Source organism: Athene noctua, chromosome 28 (assembly GCF_965140245.1).
Source record: "Athene noctua chromosome 28, bAthNoc1.hap1.1, whole genome shotgun sequence".
Taxonomy (NCBI): Eukaryota; Metazoa; Chordata; class Aves; order Strigiformes; family Strigidae; genus Athene; species Athene noctua.
Genome location: NC_134064.1, coordinates 6,249,877 through 6,267,652, shown reverse-complemented (window position 1 = coordinate 6,267,652; position 17,776 = coordinate 6,249,877). Strand labels below are relative to the sequence as shown.

The 17,776-nt window shown below is 56.9% G+C and overlaps 2 protein-coding genes across 2 annotated transcripts; both read left to right on the top strand.

The window, feature by feature from the left end:
* The first annotated feature begins 3,185 nt into the window (after positions 1-3,185).
* Positions 3,186-4,300, top strand: LOC141971196 (nucleoplasmin-like). Its single transcript, XM_074928363.1, has 5 exons — positions 3,186-3,240; positions 3,427-3,509; positions 3,603-3,722; positions 3,796-3,889; positions 4,215-4,300. The coding sequence occupies exons 1-5, from the start codon at positions 3,186-3,188 to the stop codon at positions 4,298-4,300; spliced, it is 438 nt and encodes a 145-aa protein (XP_074784464.1).
* Positions 4,301-9,054: 4,754 nt separating this feature from the next.
* LOC141971195 (prolactin-releasing peptide receptor-like) lies at positions 9,055-17,776 on the top strand. The gene is made up of 2 exons (XM_074928362.1): positions 9,055-9,461; positions 17,143-17,776. The coding sequence occupies exons 1-2, from the start codon at positions 9,055-9,057 to the stop codon at positions 17,774-17,776; spliced, it is 1,041 nt and encodes a 346-aa protein (XP_074784463.1).

The following is a 17,776-nucleotide window of genomic DNA, read 5'->3' as shown; positions in this document are numbered from 1 at the left end:
GCGGGAGCAGCGAGAGCCGGGCAGACGGTGAGCGTGTGTCCCCCCGGGGGGGGCTGCGCCGGGGCCGGGGCCGTCAGCCCTCGCCGCGTCTCCTCCGCCCGCTTTGGCCGGTGCCTGCCCCGGGGAGCGCGGCCTCTGGCCTGGCGCCAGCCCGGGGCTCCTGACGCCTCCCTGCCCGCCCCGGGACGCTTTCGCCCCCGTTGGGGCGGCTGCCGCTGCTCCAGACCTTCCGCGTGGCCCCGTCCCGGATCCCCCAATTATCCAATTTACTGTGCACGCTGCTCCCCTTCCTTTTCCCCCTTTTTTTTTTTTTCCCCCCGGGGTGGTGGCGTCCGGTCCCTGTCCCCGGGGCTGTGTGGCTGTGAGGGTTGAGCCCGGTGGGTGATGCCGCGTCACCTCCCACCCTCTCCTTGCAGGGCCGGGTGTTGTGAAGGGGACAGAGGAGCGGCGCTGCGGGTGACGGCGCTGGAAGGCCCCCCCGGTGCAGGCACCAGCCCGGAGAGGAGAGGGGGTCCCCTCGGGAGCGCTCGCAGGGCCCGAGGAGCCGGCTCCCCTGTGCCGTTGGTGCTGGAGAGCTGGAGCCCGCCGGGAAAAAGCTCTGGCCAAGAGGCAGAGCATCCTCAGGGGCGTGCTCGCAGTGGGGACGGGGGGCGACGCTCTCCCACCCGGGGGGTGTTTCTGGGCATGGCTGGCAGCAGGCCGTGGTGGCTGGCGGCTCTGCTCTCTTGGAGGATGAAGGACCTCATCGCCCCGGGCTCGCGGGGCTCGGGGCAGCCCGTCGGGAAGGGGAGAAGAACCTCCCGCAGGCACCAGCCGCAGTCCCGGGGCTGGGGGGTCCCGGGAGCCGCAGCAACGCCTTCAGCGAAGGGGAAGCGCAGGGGAGCGAGGGGAGCTCTGAGCACGCGGGACCAGGCAAAAAAAAGCGAATTATGCTCTTAAATCTCCTCCTTCTCTCCCTCGCCGCTCGGGGCAGAGCACTGGGGCAGATGCCCGTGTCTCTGTGCCGCTCGGGGGTGGGAGGGGTGGATGAGGCCGGAGGAGCAGCCGCAGCAGCGGGGTCGGGCGGGGAGAGCGCTGTCACAGGGCGGTTTCCATCCCTGCGGGATCGCCCGGGCCCGTGGGGCGCGGGGGCCAGGGCAGGGGGTTTAAGCTCTTGTTTTAAAGCCCTTGGTGCTGCCAGTGTGGCGGGAGGCGGCAGGGCCGGTGCCACCCCCAGGTGCAGCCGTGGGTGCTGAGCCCGCGCCACGCGGCCACGCAGCGACCTCGGGGATAACGGTGGCTGTAGATACGTCACGGTGACTGTAAAGTTTCTGTCCTGTTTTGTCTCCCCCCACCCTCTGTGTGAAATAAACCTTCAAATCTCTGCGGTGCCTCCGAGTCTGTGCCAAGCAGAGGGACGCTGCCTCCACCTGCCCGGGGCTGGGGGGCGCATCCCCCTCCCGGGGCTGTGGCTGGCAGGGCCCGGCTGGGTGGGCAGGAAGGGAAAAGCCGGGCTCTGGGCGTGCCAGGCTGCCAGCCCCGCGCCCTGCTGCATCTCCCCGGGCTCCCTGGCAGGCAGGGCTGTCCCTCCCCAGGGCTGAGCACAGCAGCTTTGTGCCCCCCCGGGGGTTTGCCAGCGTGGGAAAGCACCCGAAAGCGGGCACCGCCATCCCATCACACTCCAGGGGGTTTATTCCCACGTGAACATTTGCTTGGGAGAGGCAGAGCGCCCCGTGTCAGGATGATGCTCAAGGCTTTGGGGCACCCCACGTACCCACAGCCCCCCGAGCTGCCCCGGCCGCCATGGTGCTCCCCGGGAGCTCGTGCAGAGGTGCCCAGTGCCCCCTCCCAGTGCCCCCTCCCGGGGCCGGAGAAGTCCCAGCACCCACACGGAGCCTGCAGGGTCTGGGTGCAGCCCCAGGGACCAGGGTGCTGGGGGTGTCCCCTGCTGGGGTCCTCCCTTGGTACGTTTTGCTTTTAACAGCCAGCAGGTGTGAAATCCCTAAAAAAAGGGAAAAGTGAAGCTCTGGCTGTTTCTGTTTTGGAGCTTCAGACCTCGTTTTGGTGGTTTTTGGGGGGCTGGTGGCTGATCCCTGCAGCTGACCCTGAGCACAAGCAGGTCCTGTGCGTCCCCCAGCCCCCCCCCCCGGCCTCATCCTCCTCAGGGTGCCCTCGGTGACCCGCCGCCGAGCCGAGACCCAGCCCAGGAGTTGTTCATTAGCCCCCCAAAAGCCCTGGTGTTAATGAGCAATTTCCCGACGCCCAGGCAGGGGGTGAAGGGGGGGCTGTCCCAGGGCATGGGGGGCCCTGGGTCTCTCCCGCATGTCCTCGTCTCCAGTCCAGCTGCTGGGCCAGCTTGTCTAGAGGGGCTTTTGCCAGGAAGGGTTGGACCAGATGATCCCTGAGGTCCCTCCCAACCCGGGATTGTGATAAAGTTTGCTCAGGTGGAGCTGCTTCTGCCTTCAGGCTTAAATGTTTGCTGCGGGCCCTCCTGGGGGGTGATGGTGGGTGCATTGGTGCCACCTGCCCCCCCCAAGCACCTGCGCTGGGTTCCCAAGCTGCACCCCCCGGCGGGGTCCCCTTGGCTTTATCAGCAGCCGGTGCTGGGGGCTGGTGCCTGTTGCTGTCTGGGGGGGGGTTTGTGTTCCCTGGGGTTGCTCTGAGGGGTGGGGGGCAGCTCCCCCGATACCCTAGTCCTCAGGCTGGGTTGTGCCGCTGGATTAAGCTGGTCCCTGGGGCTCGTGTGGTGTTGGGGGGCCCCCGAGTGCTCTCTCTGTGCGACGCTCCTTGGAGGCGTTTGCCACGGCGGCGCTGCGCTGGGAGGGTGCAGCGACTGCCCCGAGCCGCCTCTGCTGCGGGGACGCTGCTCCCCTCGGAGCTGGTTTGGCCTGTAAAGGCATTTAAGTGGCTTTTCCTTTCCCTGGGGACTGCCCGAGCAGCTGAGCGGTTTTATTCTCCGCTCAGCAGTGCTGTCCTGCCGGGGGAGGCTGCGCCTGCTGCTGTCACCGCCGGCAGAAAGCGAGCGCGCGGGTGTGAGCTGCCTGCGCGCTGCCTCCCGGCTCTGGGGGACCCAGGGTTTGCTCCCACGGCTCCAAAGTCACGTTTCTTCCCTGTGTTTCTGCTCCAGAGCAGCTGAATGCTGTTCTCTCTGGTGTTTGCTCCCCAGGAGCTGGTTTCTGCTGCCGGCGTTGGACCCGCTGCGGAGGATGAGCAGCTCCTCCTGGTTGCTGTCGGAGGAGAGGCCTGTGGCTGCGCTGTGGGGTACGGAGCTGCACCCCCCGGGCCGCTTGGGTGGGACCTGCGGGTTGGGGGCACAGTGGGTGTGCACGGGGGGTGTTTCCCCCTTTCCTGTGGTGTGGGCGCCCAGGGAAGCCTCCCTGTTGCTTTCGGCTCGCCCGAGGCTTGGCCGGGGGGGCACAAATGCAGAGTCCGGCCGTGTCCCCGCAGGCTGCCAGCTGACCACGGGCGCCCGCAGCTGCGTGGTGAAGGAGGACGATGACTTCTTGGAGCACTTGGTCCTGCTGAGAACGGTGAGACCCGGGCTCGCCGGAGAGCCTGTGCCCCAGCAGCGGGGCCGGCTGACGGCCGGGCTCCTTGCCGCGGGTCTGTGCTTGCCTCCGCAGATCTGCCTGGGGGCCGACGCCAGGGACGAGCTGCACGTGGTGGCCGTGGATTCGAAGAACACCTACGGAGAGCACAAGCCGGTGCCCATCGCGGCGCTGCGCAGCTCGGTGCTGCCCACGGTGAGGGCGGCCGTGGGGCGGGAGCTTCGCCCCGGCCCGGGGTCGGGGGTCGCTGAGCTCTGACTCTTTGCAGATCAGCCTCAAAGGTCTGGAGCTGGTCCCTCCCGTCACCTTCGTGCTCCAGTGTGGAGCGGGGCCAGTCTACCTCAGCGGGCAGCACGTCACCTGTGAGTGGCACCGAGCTGTGGGGCCGGGGCGGTGGGGGCTGGGGGCTCCGCTGGGGGCGCTCCGGGGTCCCACCGTGGCTTTAGCGGCGGCTCGTGCCCTCACCAGGGCAGTTTTGCCCCAGGGAGGGGGGATTGCTGGGCTGTGGGGGGATCGGTGCTTGTCTGCGTTCGTGGGCTCGGTGCCAGCTCTGCCGCTGCAGGGAGGGACGTGCCTGTATTCCCGGGGGGGGGGATCGCTGGCCCTGCTTGTGGCTGGGGGGTTTTGCCTCCCTCGGTGGGGCAGGGTCACCCCCTCCCGCTGCAGCTCTGCACCTTCTCTCCCCAGTGGAAGATGATGCCGCGTCCCAGCCCCACAAGGAAGAGCTCTGGGAGGAAGACGCGGGCGATGAGGATGACTGCGGGGCAGTGTAGGGTGGCCGCTGCTCTGAGAAGGCTCCGTGGGGCTGGTGTGGGGCGTGACAGTGGGGACACCCCGTGCTGGAGCTGCAGGTGCCTTGTGCCAAACGGGACAGATCCCTGCAGGGGGACACAAACTCTCTGGGCTTTTGAATATCATCCCGTGTCTCCCCTCCTTGTTGTCCCCCCGCCCTGTCCCACCATGCTCGGAGAAATTTTTCTTCTTCTTTTTACTGCAACAACACTGGGGAAGTGCGAATACCCCTGGGCTGTGTTCTGGTGCTCCGGCACCGGCCTCTCCCTGCCCACTGCCCCCAGCCGCTCTCTGCCTCCTCTCAGGAAAACATATTCCATGTGTGTAACCACCGTGATGCTGCGGGTCACGGCTCCAAGCCACGGCTCTGGGGGCCTGGGGGTCCCAGCAGCAGCCCCTGGGGAGCTGCAGGCTGCTGCCAGGGCAGGAGGCTGGGGGTCTCCCAGCCCCGTTGTGTCTGGAGGAGGAGGAAGCTGCCCCGTGCTCTGCCTCGGGGCTCGTGTGTCCACACAAGCTCAGTGGCCTCTCTGGGGGAGGACACGATGCTCTGAGGCCGAGGTGCTCGTGACCCCCCCCCCCGGCTCAGCCCTGGCACCAATTATCCTGCGAGCTCCCTTCTAACAGCCCTTTTGTTCCGGCTCTGTCTCCTGTTTGGATCAACAGGGCAGAGCTGCGTTGCTGCCTTCACGGCAGCCCGGGGAAACGCGGCCAAAAGCCTCCCAGAACAAGCAGCCACTGCGATAATACAATTACAATTCCTAATTGAGAAAATTGCCCAAATCCATTATAGGCAGGATGTTACCTGGCAGCAAGGTTGACTTTGAGGGGAGCCCTCAGTCTGCAGGTGGGGGGGCTGGGGAGGGAGTACGGGGGCTTTTTCTTTTTTTATATTCCCCACTTAAAATGGAAAAAGCCGCAGAGCCGAGCTGGTCGGCGGGTGGGGGGACGGGTGGTGTCATCAGGCTGTAATGGCTGGGGAGAGGCCGGGGGGGAGCAGCTGCCAGCCCTGACGGGCTGCAGCGTGTTGGCCACTGGCACGGGCTCTGCCCGGCCCCGGGGCCACGTGGGACAGGATCCCAGGGACAGGATCCCAGGGACAGGATCACACGCGGCCTTCGCCCCGGGCAGAGCCTTCTCGGGCATCACCTCCTGCAAGGCAAGTGTGCGCCCCGACCCCCTCCCCGCGCGGGGCTTTGGGCCGTGCCCTGGGACGGGGAGCAGGAAGGTGCCGCTGTGCGCAGCCCCGAGCTCGGGGGGTGAAAGGGGGGGAGAGCAAAACCTTAACGAGCAACGAACTCATCCAGCCTCGCTCCCAGCACACAACACTCCGTGCTACTCCCGGAGAGGGGATCAGAGCCAGGGCTGGGGCGTTTCTCATGGAAATGGTGACTCCAGCCGCTTTTCCCCGGGATCGGCTCTGGGACCTGTCGGTGTGACAGCGTGTGGCCCGAGGGGTGAGCCCCGCTGCCAGGGCTGCTCCGCGTCTCGTGGGGGCCAGAGCGTCCCGCGGCCCCTCTCGGGGGGTTCTAGGGGTGCTGGGTGCAGATGGATTCCTTGCTCCCCTTTCCTCGGGCGCTGTGCAGTGGGAAGCTCGCTGCTCGGCGTCAGCCAGCAGCTGCATCAGGACGTTTCGCTGGGCGCAGATTAAGCCCGAGAGAAACCCAGGAATGGAAGAAATGTAAAGCAGATTAAGGTCAGAACCAGAGGATTTGCACAGTGGCCTCTGACACCCAGAGCGTGTCGGGAGAGCTCCCGGCACCGACGTGCACAAGCAGCAGCCGTGGTGCTGGCTGACCTGCGGGCGCTTCCCCGAGAGCGGTGGGAGCCCGGGACACGGCCCCCCCGGCCCTCCCAGAGCGAGGACTGACTCCCCGGTGGGTGCGTGGGGACAGAGCTGTCCCCCCATGCCAGCCACAAGCCTGGTCTGCAGGACAGCGTGCCCAGCCCCTGCCGCAAATGCCGCGGGGACCCCCCAGAGCCACAGCTGGGGGCTGGAGTCAGCTGGGGGGGAGATGCTCTGTCCCCGCTCCTGCAGCCCCTGGCAGCAGTGAGCTCACCCCGTCCTGCAGCATCTGGAGGGCTTTGGCATAACCATGGCAACTGCCAGGTAATTAATAGCCGAGTCTCGATGTCATGGAGACAAAACAGGCCCAGACAAGCCCTCGGTCACGCTGCATGTGGCTGGTGCTGTGTCCACCCACCCAGCACCGAAACGGGCTCTGTTCCCCCCCGCCAGGGTCGTCCCCTCGTCACTCTCTGCCAGGGGTGCAGGAAATGCTCCTGTTGAAGCTAAAAGTTGCTTCAGAGCTTTTTCCCAGGCTAACTGGTTCCCCAGGAGTTTGTGGGGCTGATGGGCAGGATGGTCCTGGGCTCAGCCCCGGGCGCTCGCAGCACCGCAGCCCGCCGGGGCCAGGAGCCGTTCTGGGGCGGCTTTGCCGGGTGCCTGGGATGGGATAGCGGGTGCACGACCTCCACATGTTCCCCGTCACACCCCACAGCCCAGGGGGGCGGCGTGAGACCCCCCGAGAGCCGGGGCTCAGCCGGGTTTTGTCTCTGCAGAACCGTTCGGGGCTGGACCCTGCGCCGCCACCGGGCACAGGTCGCAGCCTCTCCCGCCTTTTTGCACGAGCAAATTCCAGTGAACGACCGCAGGACAGCCCTTTGATTTTCTGCGTGAGCGGCCAATTATCTGATGCGTGAGCACCCCATCAGCTCACCCGCGAGCACCCAAGTAATTGCGTGAGGGGTTAAACGGTGCAAACCTGGGTGCACGCCTGAGCGCCCCGTTAACGCCCTTGGGTGCCCGGCTACCCCCAGTGTGACCCCCCCCTTATCTCAGGGGTCTGGTGCAGGGCAGAGAGGGCAGGAGGAGGCCTGAGCCTGGGGGTGTAGGAGACATTTCCCCAAATAGCTTTTAATTACCTAAATTTTCTGTGGTCTCAATAGTCACGGCAAGGATGAGGAGCTTGTGTTAACTGCAATAAACTAAATTAAGTAAAACTTCCCCCAGTTGAAATTATTTTGCCCCGATCCCCCTCCTCACCGGGATGGCTGCTGAGGGGGGCACTGGGGGGGGGGTCTGCTCCCCTCTGCAGCCCCAGGGCAGCCCCCGAGCAGGACCCTGCCCAGCTTGCGGGGGGGCAGCTGCCTTGGAACGCTGCTGGGCTGAGCACAACTTAACTCTGTGCCGCCGGCGCCGGGTTTGGACACGGGGCCCTGGGTCTGGGGACCCGCGGCTGGGGCTCAGGAGGAGGCTTCTGCACATGGTACTTTATTTACGGGAGGGGTTTTTTACCTGATGATGCTCAGCCTGTAAAATCCCTCCCCGAGCAGAACCAAGAGCGGCGGGGGGGCGGCTTCACGGCTTTGGATCCAGCTGTAAGCGTTCGGTAAGAGGCACTTTGTGCCCAAACGCCTCTCCTGCCTCCGCACGCGCCCTTCGAGGTCAGGCGCCTCACAAAGGCGCGGGGTGAAGCGGGCACGGCGGGTGGAAGTTGATCTAAAAACCCCCCCTTAATGCAAATTGGGGCTGTGGAGCTCTTGGGGGGCTGCTGAGACGCGACACGAAACTCCGCGGCCGGGTGCGGCTCCGCGCTGGGCTCCCCTGGGGACTCCCAAAACCCGCCCGGTGCGTCTCGGTCTGAGCGGGTCAGGTACGTGAAGGCTTGAGGGTGAAATAACGTCTGGTGCGGAGAGCAATAAACAGGGCGGGAGGTCCTGTGCTGGGCGAGAGCGAGGGATAGCGTGGGAAATAGCCCAGGGAATTAAAGTTGGGCCGCGGCGGGTGGTGAGACGATGCAGCGGGCGGGGGGCAGGTGGGGATGCGGGAGGGGGCTGCCCCGGGCAGGGGCCCGCGGGGGTCCGGCAGCGCGCTCTGTGCCGGGGATGGGGAAGGTGCTGCCTCTTCCAGGACTGATCTGGTTTTTGCCCCCGAATTTCCTCCTCGCCCCCCGTCCCGTTCCCTTCGCAGTCGATTCCGTGACAACCCGGCGGCGCTTTCGGTGGGACCGTGCCGGGGTCTCCGGAAAGGTCTCGGCTGAGCCCCCCGACCCGCAGCGGCGGTGGCGGCGCCCGGGCTGGCTGCTGCCGGACTCGGCGTCCGAGGGGAGCCTGGCTCATCTCGTGAGGGGGTGGATGAGCGGGGTGCAGGCGCACGAGGCTTTGAGTCAGCGCAAAAGTAGCAGAGCGTCTTTATTCGTTTATCCATTAACGTCGTTTGTTATTTCCAGAAACATTAGGAGCTATTTTCTGGCTCCGCTGCCGCTTCCCTTTTCCTCCTGCCAGCAGCTTTCCCTCCGCGCCGGCTGGGCTGGGGCAGAGGCAGGATTGCTGCGAACGCTTCGTTAGAGGGGTGTCAGGGAGACCAGATCTCGGTAAGTGCTTTTCCCGAGCCCGCGCACAGCCCCGCTGCTTTCCCCCTTCTCCTCTTCCCCCTGAGCTGTAACTGCTGTTGCGCTTGGGGCTGTCTCTCCCTCCCCGTGCAGGGCTGCTCGCCGGCATCGCCCCTTTTCTGAGCCGGATTTTCCATTTCCCTCCCCGGGAGCCCCCAGGACGAAGCCGCCGTCCTGAGGAGCCTCCCCGGGTGCAGGGTGGGGGGCAGCCGCAGCAGAGCCGTGATGAGGAGCAGGATGCACCCCGTGGGCCCCTAAAACAGCTGCTGGATTTTGGGGTGCTGAGGCTGGTCGAGTCAGGGGTTTTCCCTCCTGCCTGCAGGCAGAGGGGCTGAGCCGCAGCCATGGAGGGGGACGGGGACGAGGCCAACGCCACCGTCTACAAGCTCGCCCTGCAGAACCGCCCCAACGCCAGCGCGCAGTTCACCGGGGTGCAGCTCATCCAGTCCTTCAAACCCCTCATCATCCCCTGCTACGCCCTGGTCGTCCTCGTCGGCATCTTCGGCAACTACCTGCTCCTCTACGTCATCTGTAAGACGAAGAAGATGCACAACGTCACCAACTTCTTCATCGGCAACCTGGCTTTCTCCGACATGCTGATGTGTGCCACGTGCGTGCCCTTCACCCTGGCCTACGCCTTCAACCCCCAGGGCTGGGTTTTCGGGAAGTTTTTGTGCTATTTTGTGTTTCTGATGCAGCCCATGACGGTTTACGTCTCCGTCTTCACACTCACGGCTATCGCGGTTGACAGGTAAGCGGTGGCGGGGCGGGAGGTTTGAGGGTCTGGGTCTCTCCCCCCTCGTCCTCTCGAGCTCTGCTCAGGGTGTTAAGTGCCAAAACACTCAAAATGGGAAACGGGAAAATCCAAGGGATCTTGGCAGTCTCTCTGCAACCTTCTCTTTAGCGTCAGGGCCCAGTCTCGGGGGGAGGAAGCGTAGCGGGGTGCTCGGCCGGCGGCCGGTTGGCATCGGGAAATGATCTTGTGCAGTTTCACGCCTGCCTGTGCAAAGCCGCCTCTACGGAAACGGGTCCGTGCTCCCGGCAGGGACGGCTCTCGCGCAAGGGCTCCTTGGACTTTCCACCCGATTCTTCATCCTTTGCTGGATAAACGTGCAGCCCAGTCACGCCGCGTTCTGGCCCCCGCGTGGAGAGTGCTTGGGCCTCCCTGAGTGCACCTGGGCAGGGTCTGATGGGGGGGTGTTATAAAAACCGTGTTTCCATAGAGACCTCCTCTTGTAAATGATGCTCCAAACCCTGCCGGGATGGGTGCGATGCCGGCAGCACGGAGAGATCCTCTCATGCTGGTTTGCCTCTGCCCCTGGGGGAGAGCAGGGCTGGACCATCATGGGAAGGGAAAAAGAAAAAAAAAAAATAAAAAGGGGAAAATTTGAGCTGAGAAAAGCCTGGACTGCCGGCAGAGCTGTGCTGCCCTCGTCGGGGGCTCGAAACATCCCCAAGAGTGCTGGAGTTCTTTTGCTCTTCAACAAAGCGCCTTTTATTTTTTGGGGGTGAAAACGATTTGCTTGTTTCTCCTGCTCAGGAGGCAGCCACCGGGTTACAGTGTCCTCAGCACGTTCCCAAAACGTCATCGGGATTTGTCGCAAAGGGATGATTTTAGCCCCAGTCCTCCAGTTCCAACGCGGGCGGGCGCAGCGGGGCTTTGCTGGTGTTATAATCAGACAAAGCCAATTTTTATAAAAATATATAATTTTATTTGGGTTCAATCAATTGAGGGTGGGAAGCAATAGGCAAAGCAGCGCTGGGTGCATGGAGAGCCGCAGCTCTGCCACACGCACCCCGAATTTCAAAAACCCCGCGTTCTTATACTCTTGTGTCATCGTCTTTAACCAGTCTTTCTCGTCAGATGATTGTCCTGCTCTTTTTCGTTGGGTCATTTGGGTTGCTGGGGTGCGTGTCCTCCTCCTGTTGGGTCTTCTGAAAGTTTCGAAACCTTGGTCTCTTGGCGCGCTTTTCTCCTATTGGATTTTTTTTTTTAAAGCCTCATGATCTCATCCTTTTGGCGGGCTTTTTTTTTTTTTTTTCTCTCAAACAGAAATTACTTATCAGTTCTTGGTGGAGTTTTTTTTTTTTAAGGCATAGTTACATTGTTCCCATCTAATGTTAGGTGGGGTTTGGGAGACACGGTTCCATTGTTCCAATCTGAATGGCCCATTTTACATTTAATTGTCTAACATTTACAGGTCGTTCAAGTGTACCGTACCGCCTTGCCCCGCCCAGCAGATTAGGTACAGTAGTTTTATTACAACACCCACCCTGCTTAATTTAGCAAATTAGTTACAATAAATTATTACAATCCCCCCTTTTTTTTTTTTTTTTTTTTTTTTTTATACCCTAATTTGCTGGTTAAGCTTTAAAATAGCTTCTCTAGTAGCCTCTAAAAGGGCCGTATCTTCTGGTTCAGTCTCTAGTCGGTGTTCTTCTTGTTGGGCTAAACCAGTGTATTGTTGCCTTAACATCATGAGCTGGACAGCTTCAATCCTGTTCTTAACAAGGTTAATTAATTTGTTCAAGATACAAAGTCCAAAAGTGAGAATTAATAACAAATAATCAGGGATCCAGTTAAGGTTGTTTTTATCTCCTAAAGGACTGAAAACTTCATTCAAAATTATCATTTATCTGTATATTGCAATACCAGGATCCCATATCATTTTTCCATACACAGGTTCGATTATAAAAGCTATTTCTGTATAATTTAGCATGTTCAGTTTTATTTTTATCTGACCAAAATCCCTTGAATCCGTTGCTATGTCCCTGTTCATTAAGCCATAACCATATATAAATACCTCTGTCTTTGTTGATCAATTTATGTGTAAGTGTCCACTGGCACTTACTCTCCCCTACATCAGTTCCTCCTTTCTGAGTTTGGTTCACACAAAATCTGCCCTGATTTGGAAACTGGATTGGCCATGCTCCGTTTTCTTCCCAGACAGTGTTGTTAATATCACTGTAATTACTCACAGTCTGCGATGGAGTAAGGGGTACAGAGACCCACGGCCAGCTGGACAGTCCTACAGGTCCTCCACAGACCCAGCAGTGGCTTCGATTGAAAGTTCTGCTCATTGTCTTGGCTAATAAAACAAACTCATTATCTTCAAGGGGACCATATGGAGTACTTCGATTTTCTGTATCCATTACAGGGCTGATACATATAATTAGGAGAAAAAGGAAACCCCTATAGTGAGGTCCGGTATGGCACATTTTTCTGTTTGTCCCTAGACCCACCGGGTTGCTGCCAACGGCCGGGTGTTTTTCTTCTCAACAGCAAAAATGGAGGCCAACCCGGTCTTGCCCTCACTTCGAATTTATTTTTAGTCTTCTCCTTTTTGTAACTCTTATTCAATTTCTTATTCAACTGTATACAACGGCTTATACACTTATTTATAAAGCAGACACCACAACTTATTATAACAAACATTCAGGATTTTACAAAACTTCATAAGAAATACCTTAAATGTTCTGGTTACCCACATAGAGTCCTTTAATTATTCAGTTGGCCTTAATCGGTCCATCCCTTTGTTGATTCCGCTGCATTCGAAGCTTTAGGTCTCCCGGCGTTGATTCAATCTTCCACTGAGGCTTTTCTGTAACCGGTCCTTTCACCCTGAAACTCGAGTCCACCCTCTCTCAGCAGTTCTTACAGCAGTTTTTGTGGTTAACAGTACTCGGAATGGTCCTTCTTATCCATGAGATAAGCTTTCCTCCTTCCAGGTTTTAATCATTACTTCACCTCCAGGTTGTATTTTGTGTACTGCAAATCCTAAAGGAGGTGTCTGGGCTAATATGATCCGAATTAAATGCTCTTAGAATTCCAAATCGTGGCAGAATTTGTTCCAGTACTATTTTGGTTACTGACTGAGCAGTTGCTCTGGTGGTAGGGAAGGCTTCTACCCAGTGAGTTAATTGATCTACCATTACCAGCAAATATTTATATCTCCCAACTTTTGGTGTTTCTGTGAGATCTATCTGGACCCTCTCAAAAGGTTGATAAGCTGTTTTCCTTCCACCAGCTGCGGTCTGTCTCATAGTTCTTTTATTAATCCTTTAACATGTTAAACAACCGTATGTAGTTTGGTTTGCAATTTCATATATTCCAATGCAGCCAAAATATCTCAAGAAATGATCACTCAAAGCCCTAGTGCCCCAAGGACTTCATTTTCTACAATTCGTAATTTAGATTTTGAAACCTTTAATTTATTTATTTTTTTTTTTACAAAGTTCAGCAGTTCTATAGTCCCCATCCTGACATCATTCTCAGTTTGTCCAGCTATTAATAAATAATCTACATATTGTAAAAGCTTTATTTTTGAGGATGGCTTGAACGTCTGCAGTACTTTTTTTTTTTTTTTAATGCCTGCCCAAAAAGGTTAGGCGATTCTGTAAACCCTTGGGGAAGCCCTGTCCCTCTGAGTTGTTGTTTTCCATTATTAGATGGATCTTCCCATTCAAATGCAAAATAGTCTCTGCTCCCCTTGTCCAGGGGGGGGTAGGATCAAAATGCATCCTTTAAGTCAATTACACTGTACCAAATATAGTTAGGGGTAGTTGGTTCAACAGCATCGAGGGGTTTGCTACCACAGGGAAACGAGCCACAGTTTGCTGATTTACAGCCCTGAAATCTTGCACCCATCTGTAAGATCTATCTGATTTAAAAACCGGTAAAACAGATATATTATATGGAGACATACAAGGTTCCAATGTGCCTTTACTTAATAATTCGTCTGTAATTGGTTTCAGCCCCTCTCGACCCTTTAGGGGAATGGGGTATTGTTTTATCTGAATTGGTGTCTCCGGATCAATTATATCAATTTTAATAGGCTTTATTTTAAGCTTTCCAATCTCTCCTTTTGTATACCAGACTTTAGGATTTATCTGTTGCTCGTCTTTTCCCATTAATGTATATTTTTTAAAAATTTTTCTTGTACTATTATTTTTTTAATTTCAGCTTCTGGTAGCAATAATAAATCCCCTCGGAATATTTTTTACAGTTGATTTTTTTTTTTTCCGCACCCCTATTTGCTGAAAATCCAAACTCTTCTCTCTGGGGCTTCATTTTATTTTTATCAAGCACTCCTTTGACGCCTTTGTCCCCAGAAAACAGAGCTCCCGACTCCGTTATTCTTCTTTAAACATCCTTTTATCCTGCTCCTGTTTTCTACAGTTCTGCTGTAAATGTCCCTTCTTTCCACAATAATAGCATGCTAATTCGTTTCCTCTAATTACTGCCCCTTGCTTTTCACCACCCAAAGCTGCAGGTAAAGCCATTAGAATGAGATCTCAGAGGTTTCTCTGACTGCTGCAAATATTTTCGCCTTTGCTTTCTGCTTTTACACTTTCTGTGTTTCTTTTAATAGTTCCTGCAGACTCCGGTCTTGCAAATTGTATACTTTTTCTAAATTTTTCCTGATGGCACCTCACGAATTGGCTACGAATTGAGTGGGTTGGGGGGTGTGTGTGTGGTTTTTTTTTTTTTTTTTTTTTTTTTTTTTAATGAAGCCTCTCCCAAGGGGCGTGTCGGCTCTACCCCCGAATACATTTGTAAATTCCTTCTTAATCTTTCCAGCCAATCAGTGGGTGATTCATCTCTCCCTTGATGTTCGCTAAAGACTATATTAATGTTTTGCCCCCGAGGAACTGCTTCTCTAATGCCGGCCACTGTTCAATTTCTGAGGTCCCTCATATTCTGCCGGCCCTGTTCTTGGTGACCCCAGTGAGGGCGGACACTGGGCCAGTTCTGACCCGCCGGCGGCCCCGCTTGGTTTTGCAGTTCCCACAAACACATTCCGGCTGGTCTAATCATTTGCCTTTCCTTGGTTGTAAATAAAATGCTCTAAAATGGACTGTACTTCTTCCCAGGTGTAAGTATTGGGACCTAAAAATTGATCTAACCTCTCAGCTACTCCGAGAGGATCATCTAATAGTCCTTTTTTTTTTTTTTTTTTTTTTTTAATTTCGTCCATCGGAGGTGTTTAACGGGACTGCCACAAATCCGATGCCTCCTTGGTTGCCTCCGAGGGGCACCTCCCGTGAGGGATAAAGACGCTCCCTCAGTTACGGCAGTTTTACCTCCTGTACCTGCAGCCGGAGGCAGAAGGGAACCGCCGGGGGTGTTAAAGCCGCCGGGGCTGTTAAATTGAAGTATGGGGGCGGCAAGTTATCTAGTGGTTCCCATTCATCATCTTTCTCTGTCCCTTTCTTGTTCTTGTCCCCTTTTGCTACAGATTTCTCATTCTTTTTTTAGTGTAAATATTGAAACTGGATAGGGACGTGAAGCCCTGATCCACAATTTTGCGTAATCACTTTCTTCTTGACTAAAAGGTCTTTTTGAGTGAACATATGTACATAAAGCCTGGCAAATCCAGTCTTCAAAAGATCCAAAAGTAGGCCAGAAGACATGTGGTTTTAAAGGTTTCTTTGGCCATTCAACCATACAATATTGGACTAATTTTAATTTACTTTTTCCTTTTCTAGGACCATCTTCATTCCAATTTCTAATCATTATGCCTAATGGGCTATCTGGTGGTATATCTGGTAATTTATTCATTTTTTTCTGGTCCCGGTTTTTTGATTCTCTTTGACCCATCTAGGGGTTTTACTGTGGCAGTTTCTCTCACCCTTGTAGGGGGTTAGATCCAGGGAGCTGAATATCTTACCCACCCACGTACCTCCTGGGAATTTTATACGGCAATTCCTCTCGCCTGGGAGTTTTCTATGGCAGTTCCTTTTGCCTTGGGAATTTTCTACGGCAATTCCTCTCGCCTTGGGAATTTTCTACGGCAATTCCTCTCGCCCTTGGTTACCTGTGAGAGTGTCCTGCGGGGGGGCTGAACCCTTTACCCACCCGCGTACCCCTAGAACCCGTGCTCCCACCCACGAGTCCTATAGGATCCGCTTCGGTCCTTCACCGGCCAAATCCCTCGCGGGAGTTTGGAACCGCGGTTAGAAGACCTCCACACTCGATTCGGAACTCAAATCCTGGCTCCAAAACTACTTTTGTTTCCAAAATGAGGTTCCGTCTCAATCACACTCTCACACACAAGCAACCGAATCCCACCCAACCGAACGGTGTGCCTTATCCTCACGACTCCATCGTCTGCGTTCGGATCTTCGCGCACCAGAATTCCGGGTATTAATACTGCGGTCTTTCCTTTGGAGCTCCGATTCTTTTGACTATTGCTTCTCTTTTTGTTCGTTGATCTCTGGAGACTGACCCAGACTGCTACTTTCGAGCCACAATCTGTGGGGCGCCCCTCGAGAAGCCACAGTCCAGGAAAGCACACTGAGATCACGTCGGGGTCACCAAATTGTTATAATCAGACAAAGCCAATTTTTATAAAAATATATAATTTTATTTGGGTTCAATCAATTGAGGGTGGGAAGCAATAGGCAAAGCAGCGCTGGGTGCATGGAGAGCCGCAGCTCTGCCACACGCACCCCGAATTTCAAAAACCCCGCGTTCTTATACTCGTGTGTCATCGTCTTTAACCAGCCTTTCTCATCAGATGATTGTCCTGCTCTTTTTCACTGGGTCATTTGGGTTGCTGGGGTGCGTGTCCTCCTCCTGTTGGGTCTTCTGAAAGTTTCGAAACCTTGGTCTCTTGGCGCGCTTTTCTCCTATTGGATTTTTTTTTTTTTTTTAAAGCCTCATGATCTCATCCTTTTGGCGGGCTTTTTTTTTTTTTTTCTCTCAAACAGAAATTACTTATCAGTTCTTGGTGGAGTTTTTTTTAAGGCATAGTTACATTGTTCCCATCTAATGTTAGGTGGGGTTTGGGAGACACGGTTCCATTGTTCCAATCTGAATGGCCCATTTTACATTTAATTGTCTAACATTTACAGGTCGTTCAAGTGTACCGTACCGCCTTGCCCAGCCCAGCAGATTAGTTGCAGTAGTTTTATTACAACACCCACCCTGCTTAACTTAGCAAATTAGTTACAATAAATTATTACACTGGTCTGGGACTCCAGCGCGAGGAGCCGCCGGGGCGCGGGGCTGGGCCGGGGCGGGGGGCAGAGCTCCGTCCGTCCGCGAGAGCCGCGGAAAATCAAACGGTGGCCTCGGGAGACACCTCGGTGGGAGCTTTCTGGGGCCAAGCCTTGGTCGTAAGGTGAGGGGGCGCGGAGAGGAGAGGAAGGTGCTCGGGGGGAGGAAGTAAAAGAGGAATTTTCGGCTTTTTGCTGCCGCTCGCCGAGGGCTGCTGCGGTCCTCGAGGCAGGGCCGGGCCTGGCTGCCCCCCAGGCTCCTGTGACCCTTCCACAGCGCCTGTGGCAGAGCCAGGGGACGCCGTCACCCCCCCCCGTCCCCAGCCCTGTCCCAGCAGCCGCTCGGGGCCGTGTCCCTGCTCCCAGAGGCGCCTCCCCCCACCACTGAGGGGCTGCTCTGGGGCCGGGTTCCCCCGTTTCTCTCCCCGCAGGTACTACGCCACCGTGCACCCCCTGAAGAAGCGCATCTCGGTCACCAGCTGCATCTCCGTGGTGGGGGGCATCTGGCTGCTCTCCTGCGGGCTGGTGGCCCCCGCCGTCGCCCACACGTACCACGTGGAGTTCCGGCAGGAGGGCTTCGCCATCTGCGAGGAGTTCTGGATGGAGAAGGAGACGCAGCGCCTGGCCTACGCCTACGGCACCCTGATCGTCACCTACATCCTGCCCCTCTCCGCCGTCTCCCTCTCCTACATCTGCATCTCGGTGAAGCTGAGGAACCGGGTGCTGCCCGGCCACCCCACGCGGAGCCAGGCCGCCTTCGACCGCCTGAGGAAGAGGAAGATCTTCCGCCTCATCGTGCTGGTGGTGGCGGCCTTCGGGGTCTGCTGGCTGCCCATCCACGTCTTCAACGTCATCCGGGACATCGACATCGACCTCATCGACAAGCGCCACTTCCTCCTCATCCAGCTGCTCTGCCACTGGTTCGCCATGAGCTCCTCCTGCTGCAACCCCTTCCTCTACGCGTGGCTGCACGACCGCTTCCGCGGGGAGCTCCGCAGGATCCTCGCCTGCCAGCGGCACATCGGCCCCGCCAAGGGCTGCGGGGCGGCCGGGGCCGCGCTCTGA